Below are 27,431 nucleotides of genomic sequence, written 5' to 3'. Positions count from 1 at the left end.
TCAAATGTGATGCGTAACAAGAGGGGGAACCTCATTGGCTCTCGCTGAAGCTCAAATGTGATGCGTAACAAGAGGGGGAACCTCATTGGCTCTCGCTGAAGCTCAAACATGATGCGTAATACGAGGGTGAACCTCATTGGTTCTCGCCGAAGCTCAAACGTGATGCGTAACACCAGAATAGACCTCATTGGCTCTCGCAGAAGCTCAAACGTTATGCATAAAATGAGAATGAACCTAATTAGGGGAAAGAAAGCGTGTTTGGACCAACATGAGGCTTGTCAAAAACAAAGAATAAAGCAGAACAAAGCAATCATCTACAGAGGAGAAATTAATAAAAATTGCAGAGCACTACTTGACATTTATTGACTTGCAGATGTACAACTATACGGTCATTTACACAATAATTTCATCAGAACACAAATTTTATGCAGAAACATCAGGCATAGGTGGAGTAATTCCTGGTTGTTTACACGTGTAGCTAAATTCAATAAGTCTATTTTTTGGAGTCCGTACAGCTGAATATCTTGCAGTGAAGATAGGCAAGTTTCTCGGCATGTGAGCGTCGCAGCAAAGGAAACCATTCCCAGTGAGGCAACTCTACGACTCTGTATCCGGCCAGCGCGAGTTGTCTCCGCTTCAGGCCATGGAATCCAAGCAGATGCTCAGTCCTGTAGCAATACTGATTCCTATTGGTCACTTGAACAGCAAGTCTCTGAATAGATGGTTTAGAATCATCCGGGTGAGATGAGCGCTTCCCGGATTTGGTCAATGTCCTTAGAAGATTGTCCGTCAAGTCGACACCAACACTAAAAATACTTTCTCTCACATGAACCGGTTCAACTCTGTGACCCGCTGGCTTTTGGAGGAACTTGTTGGATAGCATCTTTTGGGAATTAGTTAGTTGAGCTAGTAGGTCATCAGTTATGGCTACTCCAGAGAGTGTTTGTTCCCAGTTTTGAGAGGCGAGATTTTCCTGAGAAGGTGCGGAGGACACAGGAACAGGTTTGTCGTTTTCGTCTAAGTGCACTTCTAGGTCAACAGAGCGCAAATGTGGAAGTATCATGTGTTTGCGTACAAACATCTCTCCACCTAGAAGTTTCTGCAAGACAGCTTCAGCCTCGAGCATCTCAGGCTTCTTGCAGATATCTGATTGAGCAAAGTCCCAAAGTTGTTTGGTCACTTCTTCCCTCAATGCGTGACTAAGTCTTGGGATGGTCGACTCGGGTAACTCCAGGCCAACAGTTCCATCTAAGGTGAATAAGTCTTTCTTCAATTCAAGCTCCTTGGAATTGCAAGCCCTGTCAACGAACTCTGAGCTTAAAGCCAGACTGAGCAAGTCTTGGGGGAACAGACCAGCAAAAGCTAGACCGAGTAAACCAGTCAACAGATGTTCAGGGAATCGCTGAAACTCAAGTTGACGCTCTCGCAAGACCGCGGTGAGACAGGGATAAAGTTTGGGACACTGGTTGGGAAGAACTCCTAACGTTCCAAAGGCCCAAAGCATCTTCGCAGCATCTTTACTCCTGCAACGACTGACCACGTTGGGTAGCTTTTCAGCCACAGCTAGGAGAATCCGATCATCCCGATAGTGCAAAGCGGAGCAAGCCAAGATGACATGCATTAGGCCTTGAACCTCCATTCCCGGGGCCCGTCGTGGCACCTCCGACCCCATGGCCTCCAACCATGGAAGATGGTCTAGATAGCTAAATCGCATAAGCTTCATCACATTAGCGATCCCGAAATCACTCATATCATTAACAACCGCGAGCGTCCTATCCACAAGCCGGCGCGTCGCCCTCTCGGACAAGGCTACTTGGGATTTAAAGAGGGCTAAGCAAATGGCACCGAGTTCTTCAGGCTTCAACTGGTTCAAATGGCGCATGAGTAACGACTCAATAGGTTGAACGAGGGTATTCGGACATCTCCTTCCTTCTCCAATAATGTACAAGAGTTGAACCAGCTCTGGAAGACCCAGCTGGTTGAAGTTTCGACTCACATTGTCAAAGAGTCTCTCAAGGTACCGAGGAACAATTCGACCGAGGCATCGCCACAAATCGGCGGCGAGGAGCAACTGGTGAAACTCCATTTCACTTGCTCGCCGGCATAACTCGGTTTCATACAATCCCAGAATGCTATGGGATTGAGGCAAACCCAATTTCACAAATGACCTAAGCGCATCTAATAACTGCGCAGGTGTGAAGTTTTGGAGGATTTCGGCGCTGTATCGAAGGAGTGCGTTGAACCTTGTGTCTCTCCTCACAACTGCAATCTGTTCGTGGGGAATCTGGCTGAGTTCGCACAAGAAACTAGTTGCGTCTGAAGGTCCTATGTTGCTTTTTAGGACCGTGACTTTTTCAAGGACTAACCAGGCTTCGTTTAGGTCTAAAGTAGACGAGCGGTTGGAGACGTCATGGGCCATATTGCGGTATTCAGGTCGACATCTCTGAAAGGCTCGTGGGTCACCGTTGACACGTGGCTTTTTGGTGTCTCTTTCTTGGCTTGATTCAGCTTTACTGTAGTCTAAAATCGTATTCTGGGTGCTGGAGAGCCGCCGTGAGGAGCTAATACGGTATGGATTACGCTGTTGGTGAAAAGTTGTGTTTGAGGTAAGACTACAAGATAATTCTTCAGTTTCTAAGCAGCCAGCGGTAAAAGAACGTGTCATCGGTGTCTGGTAATAAGCCGAGGGCTTGGACACCAGTGTGCTTTCCGTTTCTTCTTCTCTCTTTTGCTCTCCATTTTCCACATTTGATGACAAATGTTGGGCTCTAAAGATGGAGACACGCTGTCCGTGGGTATAAAGACAGTGCTTTGTCAAACGATGAAACAGCCCCGTTGCAGACATCTACAGCAGACACTGGAAAAGATCATACAAGAGATTTATGTTTTCAAGTTGAAAATCAACAGTGTTTAAAATTTGTACTACTTGTAAAGAACATGTCAGATATACATGTTTGAAATTCAAAGAAAGAATGATAGTTTGCCCTTTTTTGTCAGATACCTAGCTAACACAGAACGCTCCCCTAACATTAAGCCCTGTGCACTAGGGGTTTAACGACTTCAGATTTTTTAAAGTCGACATTTATGTGATGATAGTCGAGTCGACGTCCATGACGTCATTAATGAACAAATAAGCCTCGACCTGAGACGCAAACACAGATTTACAGCTATAGCATATGACACAGCGCTGCCCATAAGGTTATCGCTCCTACATAACAGCTTCTGTATCAGTTATTTTGTCTTATACCATGGTCTGTGTTAATACTCGATTCTGATTGGCTGGAAGGTGTGCAGTAAAACCGTTTAATGCACAGGTAGTTCCAAGGATGCCACGTCATCGACATCCGACGAAGGACTGTTCCAATGTCGAGGATCCTCGGAATTTCAACCAAGGACTGAGTCCTTCATTCGAAAAATATGTCACATACAGGAAAGGATGCATATGAGTAGCCTTCGCGCACTTCGCGTTCTCAAATCACCCACAATCCTATGCTCGCAGCTTTGCTATCTTCAGACGTTCGCGGAGTCAGAGGGTGAATGGGGCAAATATGCTTGTATCGGGGTTTGTAGATGGGAAGGAAGGAGGCGGGAACCGGCGAACGTTCAACAACTTTATAATAAATAATAAACAAAATGAAAGTAACACGGGTGACTACGCTTTTATTTCCATTACCAAACATTTGTTATAACCGTAGTAAATAAAAGTAAAGTTTAACGTTTAAATGCCAGTACAAATTACTACTGTATTGATATAAAAAAAAAATACAAATAACGTTACACATAACGTTATTGATGGCCAACGGACCTTTTCACTGGCGTAATGACGCAATGACGTGCACTTGCTAGCCTGTTCCATTTACGTGTTCTCCGAAAGCTAAAGAGGAGCCTCGCCTAGTCTCTGAAGGAAGTGACTTGGAAGAATCAGTCCTTCCAAGGAAGCATCCTTGACATTGAGAAACACCTCCAGTCAGTTTGATTACAGTTCGAAACTAATCCGCCACTATAAACACTGGTAACCATAGTAACACAGTTACGCTTGTAAACAGAGTGACAGTGGCAGCTGGCAGCATCTATGGCAACATTAAGTGACATGAGACATGACGCGACACACAGAAGCCAATGTGGCAAATATGTCACTATGCGCAGATATGTATACGCACATGTGCTATGCGCGTATTGGCACATCCGTGGCACATGCGGTCTTCATTGTCATGTCACTGACATTATCGCAACACACACTGACACCTGCATGACACCGAGTTGCGGAACATGTCGCCGTGTGTCGTGCGTGTTTTACAGTCTAAGATGGTCGTGACACCTACACTGACAGACTCGAGCACATATATTATTATTTAATTTAATGCATTAAATGTAATGTGTCTTTATAGGTTGACGCGGGGTTTATTTCACACTAGGCTACATAATGATGATTCGTTCAAATAAAGATTGCTTTGTCACTGCAGTGTTGCCTGTCATTCATAAATAATTGTAATAAATCCATTAAATAATCATTAAGTTATGTTCGATATGCTTAAGCAACGAGGGGATCTTCAGACTGACATAAAGAAGAGATTGCGAACGCATCTCTCTCTCTCTGATCTTTCTCTTTCAGTTCTCTGTCTCTCTTTTAATAATAATGAATTTAAATAAATGTGGTAATTTGTTAATATAAAAACATTTCGATGGCTCTACTTTATTTAAAGCGACGGTGTGCTAGAACTAACGAGACGTAAGAAAACAACCGTCATTTTAGCCCGTCTCTTAAAAAACATCAGTTACAGCTTTAACTTGTTTTTAACTTGGCAAATAACCATGGTATAAGCGGCGTAGAGGCGAAGAACCGCCCGACGCGAAGCAGAGGTCGTGCATTAAAATCATTTAATGCATGGCTAGCCGTGGATTATCCCTTACTTAAAGTCGTTATATTTCTCACAGATTTCTGCTCGTTCTGAATCAGATACAGATAAAGAAGCACGATAAAGATTACATGTATATGAATGCATTAGTGAGTGATTGCGTGTGAATTAATTCTACTTGTCAGCGTCTCTCTACTAATAGTGAAGCTGTACGTTTTAGTTATCAAGAAATATGTGCTAGAACTTTTCAGTTTCTAAGCTATTTTACTGATAAATCACAGAACAGTGTTGATACATTTCTGCGCTACTGAATTGTGTGAGGTGTGCGCGATCTCCGCGTGATGTGCGATCGGCTATGTGTGTGCATTAGTTTAGCGCGATGATTAACTTGGTGTACAATAGGCGTGCATTCTTCTGATAAATTTTGAGGATCCAGATGGTAATCAAACATGTCTTGTGGAGAGCTCTCGGAGTATGCATTTATTTGTCATTTTTAACTGTTGAAAACAGAGCCTGCGTGTCAGGAAATTGCTTAGGCCTATCCTGTTGCGTTCTCTATAGGCCAGCGATTGACTGACGTCAAGATTTAGACATAAAAACAATGGACACATGGAGTCTTTAAACGCCTCAGATGGAAAGTTATTAAGTTACTCAGATGGAAAGTTAACTTCATTATCAAAGTGACGCAAAAATGAATGGGAGTCAATGGGATGCTAACAGCAGGTGATGGCTTGGTTAGCAATGGCCGCCCCTATGGAAGGTACGTTTTCCGGGTGCTGGATTACCCCCATGGTGCGGATCGACGGCTGATATCCCACAACCCATTGCGAGTTGGACGAGGATTCAATTAGAACTACATACCCGGATAAAAAGTGTTAAAAAACTACAAACATGATGGATGTGCGAGTCCGACGGTTAAGTAGAGAGGTTTAGATAAAGGTTTGAGTGTTCAATTATCAGTATTTAAAGGTGAACTATGTAGTATTTTTGCAGTAAAATATCCAAAAACCACTAGGCCAGTGTTATATATTTTGTTCAGTTGAGTACCTACAATATCCCAGATGTTTCCAACTATTAGTAAATTGTGAGAAAATTGCTATTTTAACTGAGGACCGGGACGTGTCAGCATAGCGTTTGAGGGAGTCGCCTGTCAGTCTCGTCATATCTGTGCTACCCTCGGTTTCGGCTTTTATTTGGCAGGAGCGCTTTACTCTTAGCAGTGTGAACAAGTGAACGCACGGAGTAACGTCACAACATCGTTTTAAACACACTTAAATGTATCTAATATGATAAACAGAGCTCCATTACCTCAAAATCATAACCGGAAGAGCGGATCAGTGCAGGCGCCCGGCAAATGAGTCCCGTCCCGTCATAATAAAAGTCCCGGTATTCGCAAGGCGGGTATTTGTTTAACAATCGCTCCATCAGCTTTGCTCAGGTCCATAACACTCGGTCCTGCTCTGCTTTAGACTACAGTAACGTTAATAACCGCATGCATGAACGTGATTTCTGCCCGAGTCCTATTTTTCACCGGCTGTGATGAGAAGACCACATCTCCCAAGATGCTGCGCTCACACTTTGCGTCATCAAACTACGCATTTGTTTTGCATAGGCGCCCTCCAGTGGACAAAAGCTGCATAGTGCACCTTTAATGAACCCAAGGCAAAAAACGAACCCAAGGCGTTTTTAAAAAAAATGACACTTTTGACTCTTTTTATTTTTTGCAACCATAAAATAACATTCCCAGAATGTTGCCGGGAGCTTTTTTTTAAATAGATAACTTAGGTAACTTAGATAACAGAACTTTCCCTGATGGTTATTTTTAGGTTATTATTTAATAATCATGTAAAATAACCTTCTGATTATAACAATGCAATGTTTTTGTGCAATGACCTATACAGAGTTCTGAAATTAATAGAGCATTTATGTTGACATTATGTTGAATCAAAACGTGTTTTTTATGATCAGATAAATCCAATTTAATAGCTAAAATATTAAGCTAGGGTTAAGCAAAGTATGAAAAGCACAGAAATAATAAATCTGTGGGTTTGTTTCTGTCTTTATTTACTGCGTGCCCCTGATCTTCGCGCTTTCTCCTGTGTACCTCAGAAAACCGCGTGCACTCACTCACGTAATTAAAAAATTAACATCATTTCGCTTTACCGGTTAACTCACTAACTAACATTCGTTTACGGACCTCTTTATTGAATAATTACTTATAATAAACATAGATGTGAGAGTCAATATGATTTCAGATTTGACACTTGAAGATAACAATGTTAATCGCGTATGTTTTGTTTACGGATTTAAAAAAAGCACGTCCCGCTAAACAGAGGTAGGACAGAGAACGTTGTGGGAGACAAAAAACGTTAGTTGGCTAAATATCTTAACCAAGTTTTGTTTTGTTGTGCTTTCATATATATACAGGTCCTTCTCAAAAAATTAGCATATTGTGATAAAGTTCATTATTTTCCATAATGTAATTATAAAAATGAAACTTTCATATATTTTAGATTCATTGCACACCAACTGAAATATTTCAGGTCTTTTATTGTTTTAATACTGATGATTTTGGCACACAGCTCATGAAAACCCAAAATTCCTATCTCAAAAAATGAGCATATCATGAAGCGGTTTTCTAAACGAGCTATTAACCTAATCATCTGAATCAACTAATGAACTCTAAACACCTGCAAAAGATTCCTGAGGCTTTTAAAAACTCCCAGCCTGGTTCATTACTCAAAACCGCAATCATGGGTAAGACTGCCGACCCGACTGCTGTCCAGAAGGCCATCATTGACACCCTCAAGCGAGAGGGAAGACACAGAAAGACATTTCTGAACGAATAGGCTGTTCCCAGAGTGCTGTATCAAGGCACCTCAGTGGGACGTCTGTGGGAAGGAAAAAGTGTGGCAAAAAACGAGAAGAGGTGAGCGGACCCTGAGGAAGATTGTGGAGAAGGACCGACTCCAGACCTTGGGGGACCTGCGGAAGCAGTGGACTGAGTCTGGAGGAGAAACATCCAGAGCCGCCGTGCACAGGCGTGAGCAGGAAATGGGCTACAGGTGCCGCATTCCCCAGGTCAAGACACTTTGGGCTACAGAGAAGCAGCACTGGACTGGTGCTCAGCGGTCCAAAGTACTTTTTTCGGATGAAAGCAAATTTTGCATGTCATTGGGAAATCAAGGTGCCAGAGTCTGGAGGAAGACTGGGGAGAAGGAAATGCCCAAATGCCTGAAGTCCAGTGTCAAGTCCCCACAGTCAGTGATGGTCTGGGGTGCCATGTCAGCTGCTGGTGTTGGTCCGCTGTGTTTGATCAAGGGCAGGGTCAGTGCAGCTCGCTATCAGGAGATTTTGGAGCACTTCATGCTTCCATCTGCTGAAAAGCTTTATGGAGATGAAGATTTGGTTTTTCAGCACGACCTGGCACCTGCTCACAGTGCCAAAACCACTGGTAAATGGTTTACTGACCATGGTATTACTGTGCTCAACTCTCCTGACCTGAACCCCGTAGAGAATCTGTGGGATATTGTGAAGTGAAAGTTGAGAGACGCGAGACCCGACACTCTGGATGAGCTTAAGGCCGCTATCGAAGCATCCTGGGCCTCCAGAACACCTCAGCAGTGCCACAGGCTAATCGCCTCCATGCCACGCCGCACTGAAGCAGTCATTTCTGCTAAAGGATTCCCGGCCAAGTGTTGAGTGCAGAACTGAACATCATTATTTGAAGGTTGACTTTTTTTGTATTAAAAACACTTTTCTTTTATTGGTCAGGTGAAACATGCAAATTTTTTGTGATAGGAATTTTGGGTTTTCATGAGCTGTGTGCCAAAATCATCAGTATTAAAACAATAAAAGACCTGAAATATTTCAGTTGATGTGCAACGAATCTAAAATATATGAAAGTTTAATTTTTATCATTACATTATGGAAAATAATGAACTTTATCACAATATGCTAATTTTTTTAGAAGGACCTGTATGTGTATATACCGGTATATTGACAGTTTAATCGAACTTGTAGGGTCATTAAAAACACATATCCCCCATCGCATTAATAAAAAAAATACATAGATAACAATACTTCTATAATATTAGTTATTATGTACTGTACGCACTTAAAAAAAAAATCAAAAGTGAGATAACTAAAACCTTATTTCCGTGTGGCGAAACGACTTTAGTCAATCATAAATTACTGCGCGTCCTTGACAGCAGCGGAACTCGTTCAGTCACACACATCAGTTAATAACTGTGAATGTATTTTTTTTACAGTATGTTAATAACACGCAGAACAATGAGCGATGTGGGATGGTGATACACGTACCTTCAGCGCGTGTGGTCTTCAGATCGAGTATTTATCTCATAAAAACACATCACAAACGCATGTGTAGTGGGAAAGGCAGAGATGTCATGCGCGCTACGGAGGCTCGTAGGAGACAGAAATGATAGGCTGCATCCGAAATCGCATACTTCCCTAATAGGCGCAAAACAACCCATTTTATATACGTATTTTTACGTTTTTATTAATATATTAAATAATTTTTTAATTTAAGACAATTTTAGAGCATAAACAATAATTGTATATATATATATATATATATATATATATATATATATATATATATATATATATATTTTATTAAAAGATTTTGTAAGCATATGGGATAATTGTGTGTGTTTTATTTCTGATGACGCAGTGAAACATGGCAAATAGTGCTATTTTCATGATTTATCACATTTTTTATGTGGTTTAGATACAGTAATATTTTGAGTTTCTATTTATTAAACAAATTTAATAAAAATAAATTTAATATAATATTTATTAAACAAATAAAAAAACTGAAATGTTTATTAAAAAATATATATATTAATTAATTTATTAATATATATATATTGTATTAATATATATATTAATTTATTTATTAATTTAAGACAATTTGACAGCAATTTTAAAGACAATTTAAAAATAATTGTAAAACCATCAATTTTATATATATATATATATATATATATATATATATATATATATATATATAAATATTTAGAGAGAGAGAGAGTTATGTATTTTAATTTATATTAATGCATACATTTATTAATACGTTTTATAATTAACACACACACACACACACACACTGTAAAAAAATGTTGGTTTTTTGTTGGTTTAACTTAAAAAAGTTAAGAAATTTGCCCAAAATTTGCCTTAAAATTTTGAGTTTATTAAAATAAAATATTTGTATATAACATTTTTTTTATTTATTTAATAAATATTATATATATTTTATCTGTTTAAATTTGTTTAATAAATAGAAACTCAAAATATTATCGTATCTGAACCACATAAAAAATGTGATAAATCATGAAAATAGCACAATTTGGCTGCGTCATCAGAAATAAAACACACACAATTACCCAATATGCTTACAAAATCTTTTAATAATATTTTAATAAAGGTTGTCGAATCTGAAAAAATGTTCATTTTATTAACTCAAAATTTAATTTCAATGAACTCAAAATTTTGAGGCAACCAGGTTACTTTTTTTCTAAATAATTTGTTACAGTGTATCTGAAATTTATTTTAATATATGAATTAATTTATTAATTTAAGACCATTTTACTGTACTGAACTCAATAATTGTACAACAACCCAATATGGCAGAAACTTACCATGGTAAATATTTGTAATGAACAGATACGATCTGAACATGATCATTTGTTCACTTCAGTATTTTTATATACATTCTAAAATAAGTCATGAAGAGACACGGTTATGATTTTCTTATTCACATCTTTATTATTTAAATTAATATTTGCTAAGATATGCTTTTCCGAGCAAATTCTGCAGAGAGAGAGAGAAAAAATAGAAGGAAATGAAATGTTTACAAAAAAAAAAAAAAACCTCGCACTCATACATCTCAAGAACTGAGAGAGAGAAAGGGAAAAGACATCGGACTCTTGAATGTATGACTTTACTGTAATATACTCGATCGAAGTTTTATAAGATTCATATATGTATATTATACTCCTATATTAATAGTTTTGAAAAATAAAAGCTGACATGTCAGTCTCATTACTTCACAAAAGTATTCACACGCATTAGCTCGGTATATTTGGATAGAATAGTTCTGTACACATAAGGAACAGTGATATTTACATGCAGTCGACTGTCTCTGTCTCTACCAAGAACACAGCAGGACACAACAGAAGCACATAGCAGCAAATGTGGCCGAAAACAGCAGAGATGTGGCGTCCATCTAAAGCTCTGTCTCCGATAGCGGAGCGAATCTGGCATGATTATCTCTAGTGATGAGCGAGAGAAAGAGACACGAGCTTTGGGGAAACACTGGGAGAGACAGACTCCGTTTTCCACGTTCTATTGCATTTCTACAGCGATGTGTTGAGGGAAATGTATTCGTTTGTGCTTGTTTCTGTTCTGATTCGCGTTATTCCAGCACGCACACACACCACACGTGTTTCTTATGCAAATAAGAGGGAACTGGTGTTTCTGCTGCGATATGATGTCAAAAATGTGGCTTTTTTAAATAAATATCTGGCGCAAGTCATTGATTTGGTTCAATGGAATCGTGTCTTTAGCTTTTACAGTTTTTTTCTAAAATCGCTAGGACATATTTCTCAATACCTAGGTCACTTTTGCACACTCTTCTCACATATCAGGTGTATGCTATGATGCTTTGTCACTGCTTTGGCTTTCAAATTATATAAGTAATTTTCTCGCTCAAATAAAACCTTAACCAAAATCTAGTACGTACCTATGTTTACATTTAAAGCTGTTCAACTTCAGTTCAAAACCAAAGACAGCAATTTGCTATAGTCTATGTCTGTGGAAGCTCGGTTACGCCACAGAATAAAAAAATTAAAAGGTATAAAAGAGGAGTTTTTTACTCGCAATTGTGTGATAAAAAAAATTGCAAATTGCTTGATTTGAGTTATAAAGTTGTCGCAATTCTGACTTTATAAGACACAATTGTAAGTTTATATATTTAAATTCTGAGAAAAAAGTCGGAATTGCAAGAAGTCGGAAATGTGAGTAAAAAAGTCGGAATTGTGAGAAAAAAGTTGGAATTGTGATTAAAAAAAGTCGGAATTGCAAGAAAAAGTTGGAAATGTGAGAAAAAAAGTCGGAATTGTGAGAAAAAAGTCAGAATTGTGAGAAAAAAGTTGGAATTGTGATTAAAAAAAGTCGGAATTGCAAGAAAAAGTTGGAAATGTGAGAAAAAAAGTCGGAATTGCGAGAAAAAAGTCAGAATTGTGAGAAAAAAGTTGGAATTGTGATTAAAAAAGTCGGAATTAGGAGAAAAAAGTCGGAATTGCGAGAAAAAGTTGGAATTGCGAGAAAAAAGTTGGAATTGTGAGAAAAAAGTTGGAATTGTGTGAGAAAAAAGTCGGAATTGCGAGAAAAAAGTTGGAATTGCAAGAAAAAAGTCGGAATTGCGAGAAAAAAGTCGGAATTGTGAGAAAAAAGTCAGAATTGTGAGGAAAAAGTTGGAATTGCGAGAAAAAAGTCAGAATTGGGATAAAAAAGTCAGAATTGTGAGGAAAAAGTTGCAATTGCAAGAAAAAAGTCAGAATTGGGATAAAAAAGTTGGAATTGTGATAAAAAAAGTCAGAATTGTGAGAAAAAAGTCGGAATTACGAGAAAAAATTCGGAATTGCGAGAAAAAATTCGGAATTGTAATAAAAAAATTCGGAATTGCGAGAAAAAAGTTGGAATTGTAATAAAAAGTCGGAATTGCGAGAAAAAAGTCGGAATTGTGATAAAAAAGTCGGAATTGTGATAAAAAAGTGGTGAGGTTGTGAATTACACACGCTCACCCCTCCCTTTCGGAGCACATAGAGAAGCTACGGTGGCCGACACAGGACAAATATGTCGTTGTCTGAGACAACAGACAGTAGCTAGCACTCTGTAGAGAAGTTTGTCCATTTAGGGCTACCGTAGAAACAAGGTGGCGCAAAATGGCGACTTCACTGTAAGCAGACCCGTAATAAAAACATAACGGTCTTCACACACCACTGAAAACATAGTTATGTGTATTATACTGCATTTCAGTCAAAATATCCTCATAAATATTACACACTGCACCTTAAGTGACCAAACTAAGTCTTGATGAATGTGTCCTAGTGATTGTAAATACCTGTAAAGACTAAATGTGTTCTGTAAAATGCTACCACTACACTAGCAAAGCACTTTCCCCCTCGTCAGAGCCTGAAGTCCGTCAGTTATCTGGCCATGTTGGATACAACCGCATACAAGCACACGTGACTTGACTTCATTTCCAGTGTGATCAACCTCCTTTCTTGACTTGGTGGCCATTTTTGCACAGATTGTATTAAAAGGTGCACTATGTAAGCATGGGTTTTGCAGAAGAACATTGTATTGGTTGTGCTTCAGCTCTGTGAATATAGTTATCGTACTGCTTATTAAAAATTATTTTGCGCCGCTGACTAGCTGAAGACGTTACTGTAGCTTTACACATTAATAGACATGCTGCTTCCTTGAGAATAAACTCCAGCATAACAACCATAATGAAATGAGCCGTAAGAATAGACTAGAATGTACACGTGAGAGGCGCTTGCAGTGGGAAAACTCGCCATATTCCGTTGCTAGGGTGTTTCTAGGTGGTTGTTAGGGTGTTCTGAGTGATTGCTAGGGTGTTGCTATGTGGTTTCTATGGTGTCTTGGGTGGTTGGTAGGGCATTGCTAAGGTGTTATGGGTGAGTAACTATGGTGTTGCTATTGTATCCTGGGTGGTTGTTAGGCAGTTGCTAAGGTATTCTGGGTGGTTCCTAGTGTGTCGCTAGGTGGTTGCTATAGGGTGTTTTGGCGTTTGCTATCCAGCTGCTAAGGTATTCACTGCTAAGGTTGGTAGGTCATTGGTAGGGTGTTGTGGGTGATTACTATGGTGTTGCTAGGTGGTTGCTAAGGTATCCTGGGTGGTTGCTAGGTGGGGGCTAAGATATTTTGGGTGGTTCCTGGGGCTTTAGTTGGTGGTTGCTAGGGTGTTTTGGTGTTTGCTATACAACTGCTTAGTTATTCTGGGTGGTTGATGGGGGATTACTAGGTGGTTGCTATGGTGTTGCTAGGTGGTTGCTAAGGTGTTCTTGATGGTTGGTAGGGTGTTATGGGTGATTAATATGGTGCTGCTAGGTGATTGCTATGGTATTCTGGGTGGCAGCTAAGATATTCTGGGTTGTTGCTAGGGTGTTTTGCCATTTGCCAGGCAGCTGCTAAGGTATTCTAGGTGGTTGCTATGGTGTTGCTAGGAGGTTGGTAGTTGTCACAGAGTTATTCTAAAGCTATTGTAGCTATTCACTGCTAGCATCAAAAGAGCCAACCCCGTGTCTTTACGATGTTCTGATGCAGGGTCTTGCTGAAAGGTTGCTAGGGTACTCTGTTTGGTTGCTAGGGTACTCTGTTTGGTTGCTAGGGTCAAAGAACAAAGAAATGTATTCTAAAAGGAAGGATTGATGATGCAATGACTAAATTAAATTTAGTTAATATTGAACCGAAGAGTTACATAGTGTACCTTTAACTGTAACAAATGTATCGCTCTTAACTAAGGTCTTACTGATTTAACGTCCACTTCATTCCTCACACTGTAAATGCAAAGTCAAGTCAAGCGCTTTGCATCATGGGAAACGATACCGTATGCATTACTCTATCCCACGCTACACTCCTCAACCACCACACGAGCGACCCATTCAAAACATTTAAATCATCACTTCAATCTACTGCATATCACATTTTTAAAGTCTAAATGATACTTTTAGCAAGTATACATTGACACATATTATATATGCTCTTTTTTGGAAGAATGTAAAGTCAAATATAATCTATATCGGGGCCGATTGACCCCCAGTTTTGGCTCAGCCGCTTTCTGTCTGTCTAGCAGCTTCATAAACCAAACCTCCTTCAGTTCAAAGCAGGAGTCGAGTGCACTAACACATCCAGTCTCTCGCTCTATTTTACTCTACATTGCTCGAAATATACAAAAGGGCAGAAACAACATTCAGGTGATACAGTACGTTCTGAGTTGAATGAATACACGTCCTCCGCCGCTGCTTTTGGGCAATAGAGCAGGAGGGTTGAGCTCTCCTCCGTCCCAACACACTTTACACAACGCTCAATGCATTCTGGGCATGCTAGTTAGTTATATCTAGCTACTCTCACATTCAAAAGTTTGGGGTCAGAACCAGACATTAATACTTTAAAGGCACAATATGTAATTTTTCGTCTCTTACTCAATACGGAGGTGTGTCTTGAGTCTTGAGTGGGCGGAGCTTTAACCCGTAAATGCATCGTTAGCGACCCGAGACATCATTCACTACCCTCCTCCTCCTCCTCGTTCATTTTTTAAAGTTAGACATCAACCTTCTTAGTATTCCTCAATCAATTCATTTTAAACAATATAACAAGAAAAAAATAATAGAATTATAATTAAATGCCTGTTTTTTGCACTAGTTTTTGTCAAAATTGTATTGGGTCGCAAACGACCCAAAGTGTGTACAATTGTACATATTTTTTTTTCGCACAATGATAAATTAATCTATAATGACAAAATAGGGTGCAATTCACCTTTATTCCACAAGATGTCTGATACGCAATGATGAAGTGACGTTTCACTCATAGTTACCTCAGACAGAAAACGAAACAATATTACTTATAATCTGCAAAATTTGAAATGGCTCAGTGATTTACTGCAGAGAGCAAGAACTGAACACAATCAGATATTACTGTCACTGTCTCTTGATGATGGATGTGGTCAAGAAGCTGTCAGTGATTAAAATATTGATTTTGAAGACGTTAAAAATGAGTTTGGAGAATATCCTCGAGATGGCGAATAGTCAGATGCTGAATGTAAACGAGCTCTGACGAGGACAGATGATGATGGTATTAAACATCTGCTCAAACTGAACCCTTACAAGGCCAAAAGCTAACGAAATAGGTTTTATTTTATTCTTCTGTAGCTGTTACTCTAACATCAGGAGTTTTATATTTTATCGCGACAGGTAGAGATCTATCCATGTTAAATATAGATTAGGGTCGCTAACGACCCAAATATGTACGAATGTTTGGCGAAACCGTCACGAGTGTGTTAAAGTGATGTTATAAAGTGACTCTCAGCGCTACTATGAGACACTTGTTCACACTGCAGTGAGCGAGATCAAATTAGGCGGTAAAACATGGTACTCTGTGTGGTAAATCGAAAAAAACCAAATTTAAACAATAAGACAAACTGTGTTGAGCTGGAGAACAATCCTTAGTTTCTGTCCATCCAAACAGTGGCTAATAAAACACATCTGATATTAAAGTGGCTTTGTGTTGCCATGGTTACTACACAATAACACCGGAGGGTAATGCGCGGATGATGATGTCACTGATGGGCGACGCACACACGCAACATTCTGGTTAAAATTGATGATTTCTCTGGATTTAAACGTTCTTGGAAACATTTGGGATAATGCACACAAGCCAACACAATATATAACACTGTTCCAGTGGCTTCTGGATATTTTAATCCAAAGATCTTACATACTGCGCCTTTAATTCAGTAGTTGATCAAAAGTAACTGACATTTATAATGTCACCTCAGCAACAAAGTATCACGGTTTACGAAAAATAAAAAACGGTTTTCAACATTAATAATAATCAGAAATGTTTCTTGAGCAGCAAATCTCAGAGCTCTGGAACAATACTTTTGAAAAATAATGCATTACAATATTACGTAACTCCCTTAAAAAGTAACTAATTGTGGTACGTAGGTACTTTTTAAGAAAAGTAATCTGATACTTTACTTTTGCTTTGCTTTTTCTCACCTGGGCTTGGCTTGTTTTTTTATAGCAAAAAAGTTTTCTTTTCGGGCACCTTTCACATCTAAATTGAAATAAGCCTAGGGCTGAAAGAAATGCAAATTCATGTGTGAACACTAGAGGGCGCAGCTCCCAAAAAAATAACGGAAAAAAAAAAAAATTTTTGCTTTTGGTTTAAACTAATCATTGAAGGTCAGTAGCAAGCACATTGGTCAATAAAGTGAGATTAAATGCATATTTGTTTTATTTAACATATTTAATTTTTTAGGTTTGTGTATTCCGATTTCTAATTTTATTCATTTTAAGGAATACAAGTTAGATTATAAATGATGCTCAAAATTATTCTGGAACTACAATAACCGTCATGTTTACACAGTCTTATGATTCCTCTCAACATTTGGATAAGAGAGTTGTCAGTAAATAAACGGGAAAAACTTGCGTTACTTATTTGAAAAAGTAACGGTTACACTTTTATTTCTAAGGTGTCTTTGTTACACTGTATTTATACATTTAGGTGAGTAATATTAACATCTACTTACTATAGAGGGTTAGTTGTATGTAACTACACATACTTTATAGTTATTACTATAGTAACTACATGTAACTTTACTGTTTCTTTAAAAAAGTAATCTGATTACATAACTGAGTTACTTGTAATGCGTTACGCCTAATATCATATTAGATGCTGAAAATTCTGCTTTGCATTACATGAATAAATTACACTAATACATTTTACCCCCCCCAAAAAACAGCTATTTTATATTGTATTAATATTTCTGATTTTTTGCCGTTTTTTTAAATCAAATAAACACAGCTTTCTGGTGTTTTCTGGTTTTCAAAATCTTTTAATAATATTGGAATAAAGGTTGTCGATTCTCAAAAATGTCCATTGTATTAACTCAAATTTTTAATTTCAATGAACTCAAAATTAAGGCAACCAGGTAACTTATTTTTTAAATAATTTTTTACAGTGTATAAATAAAGCGGCGTGATACGTTAAGCCCAACATCATATTAGGATCATGCGACACTGAAGGTGCTGAAAATTCAGCTTTGTTATTCATTCATCACATGAATAAATTACACAAATATATTTTACTCAAAATAAAACGCAATTTTATATTATAACAGTATTTCAGATTTTTTCCCGTATTTTTGATCAAATAAACGCAGCTTTCTGGTGTGTATGAGACCCCAAACGTTTGAACGCTAGCGCATCTGTGCACTTTTAGAGTGTGTTTCTGGCCTTCCGGTCCGATAACTAAGATTTGGTCCTAAAATGTGACGGTCTGAGCACCACTGAGGAGAAAAACTCGCTGGTCTCATAACTCTTGTTTTGACTGCTGCAGAGCACAGAAGATGCCGATATCGAGGATAATCTTCTTCGATGTGATTTATTAACAGCATGAACCCTCACACCAGCCCATTCGCCCTTAGTTACTTTTAAAAAGTAATCTGATTACATAACTAGAGTTACTTGTAATGCGTTACGCCCAATATCATCATATTAGGATCATGTGACATGCTGAAAATTCAGCTTTGCATCACAGGAATAAGTTACACAAATATATTTTACCTCCCCAAAAAAATGTTATATTATAATAATATTTCAGATTTTTTACCGTATTTTTGATTAAATAAACATAGATTTCTGGTGTGTATGAGACCCCAAACGTTTGAACGCTAGCATATCTGTGCACTTGTAGAGTGTGTTTCTGGCCTTCCGGTCCGATAAACTAAGATTTGGTCCTAAAACGTGACGGTCTGAGCACCATTGGAAAGAAACTTGCTCGTAACTCTTGTTTTGACTGCTGCAGAGCACAGAAGATGCTGATATCGAGGATAATCTTCTTCGAAGTGATTTATTAATATCCTGAACCCTCTTCGATGTGATTTATTAATATCCCGAACCCTCACACCAGCCCTTAAACCCCTGAGTGCTAAGTTTCCTCTCTGCTACTGGGCCAGCTCATCCGCACTAACCAGCTTTCGACCAGCTGATAAGGCTCTCAACCCAAACACCCGCCCTAGACAAGCAGGGCATCCTTGGACAGTCCTCGGAAGCGGTTTAGTTTTTGGATTGTACTGAATGCTTTTGTAATCGGGGGGTTTAGTCAGATCTCGGTAGACTCGATCCTCTCCAGTCGGGTCGGAACCGGCCAGGGCGGGGCGAGTTGGTGCAAATCGGGGAGCTTTTTCTCCTCGGCCGGCGGGGTCGGAGACGTCAGGGATATGGACACGGAAACGGGCGGCTCAGGCATCTGCGCTCCCAGCTTGTCCACGCGCTCCTCCAGCGCTTGGTTCTTCTGCAGCATCTCCACGTAGCTGAGCTGCAGCTGGGCCTGGTACTTCAGTACGCGCTCCTTCTCGTCCTGCCAGGTTTGGCGCTCCTGGGCGAAGGTGAGCGATTGTCGTTCTCGCTGCTGCCGCTCCAGACGCAGCTCCGCCTCCAGACGCTCCAGCTGCCGCCTCAGGCTTCCCGATTCCTGCCACTGGACCTTGGAGTCGTCGCTCTGGAGGGCCAGAAGCCGGTCTGGGGCCGGGAGCGCCGGGAGGGATGTGGGAGTCTCCGGAGGGGACAGGACAGGTCTCGGCTGACCCATATCGGACAGACCAGGCTCGCTGGCACGACTGGAGCTGAGTTCGCTGAGGGCCTTTTTCAGACGCGTGACCTCCGACTCAAACGCGCTCAGCTTGTCCCGCAGCACTGTGACCTGTAGGACAGACAACATATCACGATTTGAGGAAAACACTCTCAGAAATCGCTTACTGCACCTTTAACTCTTTCCCCCGCCAAACACAGAATTTTCCATTATTTTTGAGGAAACGCTTCCCGGCAAAACACGGAATTTTCCATTATTTTTGAGGAAACGCTTCCCGGCCAAACACGGAATTTGCCGCTATTTGTGAGAAAACGCTTCCCGGCCAAAAACTGAATTTTCCATTATTTGTGAGGAAACGCTTCCCGGCCAAAAACGGAATTTTCCATTATTTGTGAGAAAACGCTTCCCGGCCAAAAACTAAATTTCGCGCTATTTGTGAGAAAACGCTTCCCGGCCAAAAACTGAATTTTCCGTTATTTGTGAGAAAACACTTTGCGGCCAAAAACTGAATTTTCCGTTATTTGTGAGAAAACACTTCCCGGCCAGACACGGAATTTCCCGCTATTTGTGAGAAAACGCTTCCCAGCCAAACACAGAATTTCCCGCTATTTGTGAGAAAATGCTTCCCGGCCAAAAACTGAATTTTCCGTTATTTTTGAGGAAACGCTTCCCGGCCAAAAACTGAATTTTCCGTTGTTTGTGAGAAAACACTTTGCGGCCAAAAATGGAATTTTCCGTTGTATGTGAGAAAACGCTTCCCGGCCAAACACAGATTTTTCCGTTGTTTGTGAGAAAACGCTTCCCGGCCAAACACGGAATTTGCCGCTATTTGTGAGAAAACTCTTCCCGGCCAAACACGGAATTTCCCACTATTTGTAAGAAAACGCTTCCCGGCTAAAAACTGAATTTTCCGTTATTTGTGAGAAAACACTTCCCAGCCAGACACGGAACTTCCCGCTATTTGTGAGAAAACGCTTCCCGGCCAAAAACTGAATTTTCCGTTGTTTGTGAGAAAACACTTTGCGGCCAAAAATAGAATTTTCCGTTGTATGTGAGAAAACGCTTCCCGGCCAAACACGGATTTTCCCGCTATTTGTGAGAAAACGCTTCCCGATCAAACACAGATTTTTCCGTTGTTTGTGAGAAAACGCTTCCCGGCCAAACACGGAATTTCCCGCTATTTGTGAGAAAACTCTTCCCGGCCAACACAGAATTTCCCGCTATTTGTAAGAAAACGCTTCCCGGCCAAAAACTGAATTTTCCGTTATTTGTGAGAAAACGCTTGCCGGCCAGACACGGAATTTCCCGCTATATGTGAGAAAACGCTTCCCAGCCAAACACAGAATTTCCCGCTATTTGAGAGAAAACGCTTCCCGGCCAAAAACGGAATTTTCCATTATTTGTGAGAAAACGCTTCCCGGCCAAAAACTAAATTTCGCGCTATTTGTGAGAAAACGCTTCCCGGCCAAAAACTGAATTTTCCGTTATTTGTGAGAAAACGCTTCGCGGCCAAAAACTGAATTTTCCGTTATTTGTGAGAAAACACTTTGCGGCCAAAAACTGAATTTTCCGTTATTTGTGAGAAAACACTTCCCGGCCAGACACGGAATTTCCCGCTATTTGTGAGAAAACGCTTCCCAGCCAAACACAGAATTTCCCGCTATTTGTGAGAAAATGCTTCCCGGCCAAAAACTGAATTTTCCGTTATTTTTGAGGAAACGCTTCCCGGCCAAAAACTGAATTTTCCGTTGTTTGTGAGAAAACACTTTGCGGCCAAAAATGGAATTTTCCGTTGTATGTGAGAAAACGCTTCCCGGCCAAACACAGATTTTTCCGTTGTTTGTGAGAAAACGCTTCCCGGCCAAACACGGAATTTGCCGCTATTTGTGAGAAAACTCTTCCCGGCCAAACACGGAATTTCCCACTATTTGTAAGAAAACGCTTCCCGGCTAAAAACTGAATTTTCCGTTATTTGTGAGAAAACACTTCCCAGCCAGACACGGAACTTCCCGCTATTTGTGAGAAAACGCTTCCCGGCCAAAAACTGAATTTTCCGTTGTTTGTGAGAAAACACTTTGCGGCCAAAAATAGAATTTTCCGTTGTATGTGAGAAAACGCTTCCCGGCCAAACACGGATTTTCCCGCTATTTGTGAGAAAACGCTTCCCGATCAAACACAGATTTTTCCGTTGTTTGTGAGAAAACGCTTCCCGGCCAAACACGGAATTTCCCGCTATTTGTGAGAAAACTCTTCCCGGCCAACACAGAATTTCCCGCTATTTGTAAGAAAACGCTTCCCGGCCAAAAACTGAATTTTCCGTTATTTGTGAGAAAACGCTTGCCGGCCAGACACGGAATTTCCCGCTATATGTGAGAAAACGCTTCCCAGCCAAACACAGAATTTCCCGCTATTTGAGAGAAAACGCTTCCCGGCCAAAAACTGAATTTTCCATTGTTTGTGAGAAAACGCTTCCCAGCCAAACACGGAATTTCCCGCTATTTGTGAGAAAACGCTTCCCGGCCAAAAACTGAATTTTCCGTTATTTGTGAGAAAATGCTTCCCATTAACATTTTAATTAATCATTTGATACATTGCACTTATTGTGTACATACATGTTTTTACATTGTACTTACATTTTTTTAAAATACCTGCATGTAATTACATCTGTCATTCATTTCTGTAGTTACATTTGTAATTACACAGTTGGCACTTCCCTTACACCTAACCCTACCCTTAAACAGACCCACACCACACCTGTCCCTAACTCGACCCTTATCCCACCTCAATATCAGCAAAGGTGTTTGTTATACAATATGTACACAATAAGTACATTGTACTTACTTTTTGATGTAAGTACATAGTAGTTAAGGCCACCTAATATAAAGTTGGACCGAAAATGCTTCCCGGCCAAACACGGAATTTTCCGTTATTTCGCACTGAATCAAAATAAAAAACTGTGATTTATATATCAATATGACAACAAAATAATAAAAGAAAATATTTATTCTATTTAATATTACTAAATAAAAAAACATTAAACAAAAGTATAGTAATATTTCACTGCAAAATAAAAAATCAACTATTTAACAAAAATAATATAATAAAACTAATTTGATTTAACAGTAAAAATTGTAAAATTGTAATACTAATATTTACTGATAATAATACAATTATTATGTCAAATTAATTTTACACTAAAATAGTAATTTATCTAATTTTTTTCATTTTACTTAGTTATCATAATAAAAGACATACTGATATATAATCATACCATTTTTGTCCGAATTTATAAATTTATTATATCATTTTTCTTTAAACATGCAATTTTTTTGCCAAAACAAAAAGTGTAAAAATGGAGAACACAGAAAAATTATTTACTCATCTTCCCATCACGACTTTATTTAATTGTCTATCCATGATGTAACTTCCTGTGCGTCACAATTTTATGGAACATTCCATTTTAAAAAAAGGGGGGAAATCATGCCGCCACATTCAAAATATTATGATTTGATAATGAGTGATAATGTTTATCATACAATGATTTTGATCACTTGAATGTGTTAAAATGTCGACATTGTATGATCGTTGGATTCAGTCGAGAAGGTCGAGAACCCGAGTGACTCGTTCAAAAGAATCACCTAGTAAGAGTCATTTCGCACTGAATCAGACTAAACCATTATTTACGGTGTCCAGTTTTTCTCTCAGGCCCCACTGAGCTCGCAGTACCTCGGCCAGCATGGCCTGCAGCTCGGCCTCGCAGCGCTCCAGCTCTAGGGTCTTGGTGCAGAAGGACTCTTTGAGGCTGATCTCGGCCTCCTCGCGCTCTCTCAGCTGGGCATTGAGCTCCTTGATTTGACCCCTCAGGGCCACCATCTCTCCGGCTCGCTGGGTCACCTCGTTCTGGCTCTCCCTCAGCTGCTGCTTCAGCAGAGAGATCTCGCCTGCCTTCTGACACACCTGCACACACACACACACACACACACGTTAGGTTTTTGTGAATTGTGGGGACTTTCCATAGGCGTTATGGTTTTTATACTGTACAAACTGTACATTCTATCCCCCTACACAGCCCCTAAACCCTACCCATCACACCCACACACACACACACACAGACACAGACCCTAAACATACACATCACACACACACGCACACACTGCCCTTGCCCCTAAACCCAGCCATCACAAACACACACACGCTGCCCCTGCCCCTGCCCCTAAACCTACCCATCACACACACACACACACACTGCCCCTAAACCTACCCATAACACTCACACACACACAGTGTCTGACTGTAGACATCTGACTGTAGTACGTTTACTTAAGTAGACATCTGACTGTAGTACTTTTACTTAAGTAGACATCTGACTGTAGTACTTTTACTTAAGTATACATCTGACTGTAGTACTTTTAGTTAAGTAGACATCTGACTGTAGTACTTTTAGTTAAGTAGACATCTGACTGTAGTACTTTTAGTTAAGTAGACATCTGACTGTAGTACTTTTAGTTAAGTAGACATCTGACTGTAGTACTTTTAGTTAAGTAGACATCTGACTGTAGTACTTTTACTTAAGTAGACATCTGACTGTAGTACTTTTACTTAAGTAGACATCTGACTGTAGTACTTTTAGATAAATAGACATCTGACTGTAGTACTTTTAGTTAAGTAGACATCTGACTGTAGTACGTTTACTTAAGTAGACATCTGACTGTAGTACTTTTAGTTAAGTAGACATCTGACTGTAGTACTTTTAGATAAATAGACATCTGACTGTAGTACTTTTAGTTAAGTAGACATCTGACTGTAGTACTTTTACTTAAGTAGACATCTGACTGTAGTACTTTTAGTTAAGTAGACATCTGACTGTAGTACTTTTAGTTAAGTAGACATCTGACTGTAGTACGTTTACTTAAGTAGACATCTGACTGTAGTACTTTTAGTTAAGTAGACATCTGACTGTAGTACTTTTACTTAAGTAGACATCTGACTGTAGTACTTTTACTTTAGACATCTGACTGTAGTACTTTTACTTAAGTAGACATCTGACTGTAGTACTTTTAGTTAAGTAGACATCTGACTGTAGTACTTTTACTAGAGTATACATCTGACTGTAGTACTTTTACTTAAGTAGACATCTGACTGTAGTACTTTTACTTAAGTAGACATCTGACTGTAGTACATTTACTTAAGTAGACATCTGACTGTAGTACTTTTACTTAAGTAGACATCTGACTGTAGTACTTTTACTTTAGACATCTGACTGTAGTACATTTACTTAAGTAGACATCTGACTGTAGTACTTTTACTTAAGTAGACATCTGACTGTAGTACTTTTACTTTAGACATCTGACTGTAGTACTTTTACTTAAGTAGACATCTGACTGTAGTACTTTTAGTTAAGTAGACATCTGACTGTAGTACTTTTACTAGAGTATACATCTGACTGTAGTACTTTTACTTAAGTAGACATCTGACTGTAGTACTTTTACTTAAGTAGACATCTGACTGTAGTACATTTACTTAAGTAGACATCTGACTGTAGTACTTTTACTTAAGTAGACATCTGACTGTAGTACTTTTACTAGAGTATATATCTGACTGTAGTACTTTTACTTAAGTAGACATCTGACTGTAGTACTTTTAGTTAAGTAGACATCTGACTGTAGTGCTTTTACTTAAGTAGACATCTGACTGTAGTACTTTTACTAGAGTATACATCTGACTGTAGTACTTTTAGTTAAGTAGACATCTGACTGTAGTACTTTTAGTTAAGTAGACATCTGACTGTAGTGCTTTTACTTAAGTAGACATCTGACTGTAGTACTTTTACTAGAGTATACATCTGACTGTAGTACTTTTAGTTAAGTAGACATCTGACTGTAGTACTTTTACTTAAGTAGACATCTGACTGTAGTACTTTTACTTAAGTAGACATCTGACTGTAGTACTTTTAGAGTATACATCTGACTGTAGTACTTTTACTTAAGTAGACATCTGACTGTAGTGCTTTTACTTAAGTAGACATCTGACTGTAGTACTTTTACTTAAGTAGACATCTGACTGTAGTACTTTTACTTAAGTAGACATCTGACTGTAGTACTTTTAGTTAAGTAGACATCTGACTGTAGTACTTTTACTTAAGTAGACATCTGACTGTAGTACTTTTACTTAAGTAGACATCTGACTGTAGTACTTTTACTTAAGTAGACATCTGACTGTAGTACTTTTACTTAAGTAGACATCTGACTGTAGTACTTTTACTTAAGTAGACATCTGACTGTAGTACTTATACTTAAGTAGACATCTGACTGTAGTACTTTTACTTAAGTAGACATCTGACTGTAGTACTTTTAGTTAAGTAGACATCTGACTGTAGTACTTTTACTAGAGTATACATCTGACTGTAGTACTTTTACTTAAGTAGACATCTGACTGTAGTACTTTTAGTTAAGTAGACATCTGACTGTAGTACTTTTAGTTAAGTAGACATCTGACTGTAGTACTTTTACTAGAGTATACATCTGACTGTAGTACTTTTACTTAAGTAGACATCTGACTGTAGTACCTTTAGAGTATACATCTGACTGTAGTACTTTTACTTAAGTAGACATCTGACTGTAGTACTTTTAGTTAAGTAGACATCTGACTGTAGTACTTTTAGTTAAGTAGACATCTGACTGTAGTACTTTTAGTTAAGTAGACATCTGACTGTAGTACTTTTAGTTAAGTAGACATCTGACTGTAGTACCTTTAGAGTATACATCTGACTGTAGTACTTTTACTTAAGTAGACATCTGACTGTAGTACTTTTAGTTAAGTAGACATCTGACTGTAGTACTTTTAGTTAAGTAGACATCTGACTGTAGTACTTTTAGTTAAGTAGACATCTGACTGTAGTACTTTTAGTTAAGTAGACATCTGACTGTAGTACTTTTAGTTAAGTAGACATCTGACTGTAGTACTTTTAGTTAAGTAGACATCTGAGTGTAGTACTTTTACTTAAGTAGACATCTGACTGTAGTACTTTTACTTAAGTAGACATCTGACTGTAGTACTTTTACTTAAGTAGACATCTGACTGTAGTACATTTACTTAAGTAGACATCTGACTGTAGTACTTTTACTTAAGTAGACATCTGACTGTAGTACTTTTAGTTAAGTAGACATCTGACTGTAGTGCTTTTACTTAAGTAGACATCTGACTGTAGTACTTTTACTAGAGTATACATCTGACTGTAGTACTTTTAGTTAAGTAGACATCTGACTGTAGTACTTTTACTTAAGTAGACATCTGACTGTAGTACTTTTACTTAAGTAGACATCTGACTGTAGTACTTTTAGAGTATACATCTGACTGTAGTACTTTTACTTAAGTAGACATCTGACTGTAGTGCTTTTACTTAAGTAGACATCTGACTGTAGTACTTTTACTTAAGTAGACATCTGACTGTAGTACTTTTACTTAAGTAGACATCTGACTGTAGTACTTTTAGTTAAGTAGACATCTGACTGTAGTACTTTTAGTTAAGTAGAAATCTGACTGTAGTACTTTTACTTAAGTAGACATCTGACTGTAGTACTTTTACTTAAGTAGACATCTGACAGTAGTACTTTTACTTAAGTAGACATCTGACTGTAGTACTTTTACTTAAGTAGACATCTGACTGTAGTACTTATACTTAAGTAGACATCTGACTGTAGTACTTTTAGTTAAGTAGACATCTGACTGTAGTACTTTTACTTAAGTAGACATCTGACTGTAGTACTTTTACTTAAGTAGACATCTGACTGTAGTACTTTTAGTTAAGTAGACATCTGACTGTAGTACTTTTAGTTAAGTAGACATCTGACTGTAGTACTTTTACTTAAGTAGACATCTGACTGTAGTACTTTTACTTAAGTAGACATCTGACTGTAGTACTTTTACTAGAGTATACATCTGACTGTAGTACTTTTACTTAAGTAGACATCTGACTGTAGTACCTTTAGAGTATACATCTGACTGTAGTACTTTTACTTAAGTAGACATCTGACTGTAGTACTTTTAGTTAAGTAGACATCTGACTGTAGTACTTTTACTTAAGTAGACATCTGACTGTAGTCCTTTAAGTTAAGTAGACATCTGACTGTAGTACTTTTTCTTAAGTAG

At 38.7% G+C, this 27,431-nt stretch overlaps 2 protein-coding genes across 5 annotated transcripts in view; both read right to left on the bottom strand.

Moving 5' to 3' along the window:
- Positions 1-321: 321 nt before the first annotated feature.
- Positions 322-9,311, bottom strand: LOC137072143 (FAST kinase domain-containing protein 5, mitochondrial). The gene is made up of 2 exons (XM_067440362.1): positions 9,180-9,311; positions 322-2,857 (listed from the first exon to the last, which is right to left on the bottom strand). The coding sequence occupies exon 2, from the start codon at positions 2,843-2,845 to the stop codon at positions 494-496; it is 2,352 nt and encodes a 783-aa protein (XP_067296463.1). The 5' UTR covers positions 2,846-2,857; positions 9,180-9,311; the 3' UTR covers positions 322-493.
- A 1,309-nt stretch (positions 9,312-10,620) lies between these two features.
- LOC137071611 (leucine zipper putative tumor suppressor 3) overlaps positions 10,621-27,431 on the bottom strand; it is a 33,765-nt gene continuing 16,954 nt past the window's right edge. For all 4 annotated transcript variants that reach the window (XM_067439771.1, XM_067439773.1, XM_067439775.1 and 1 more), the window contains exons 5-6: positions 23,010-23,240; positions 10,621-19,394 (exon numbers count right to left, since the gene is read on the bottom strand). In XM_067439771.1, coding sequence (XP_067295872.1) covers positions 18,795-19,394; positions 23,010-23,240 — 831 coding nt within the window. In that variant the 3' untranslated portion in view covers positions 10,621-18,794. The remainder of the gene's footprint in view (positions 19,395-23,009; positions 23,241-27,431) is intronic.

Source organism: Pseudorasbora parva, chromosome 3, assembly GCF_024679245.1.
Source record: "Pseudorasbora parva isolate DD20220531a chromosome 3, ASM2467924v1, whole genome shotgun sequence".
Classification (NCBI taxonomy): Eukaryota; Metazoa; Chordata; class Actinopteri; order Cypriniformes; family Gobionidae; genus Pseudorasbora; species Pseudorasbora parva.
This window is presented reverse-complemented; position numbering and strand designations above follow the sequence as displayed.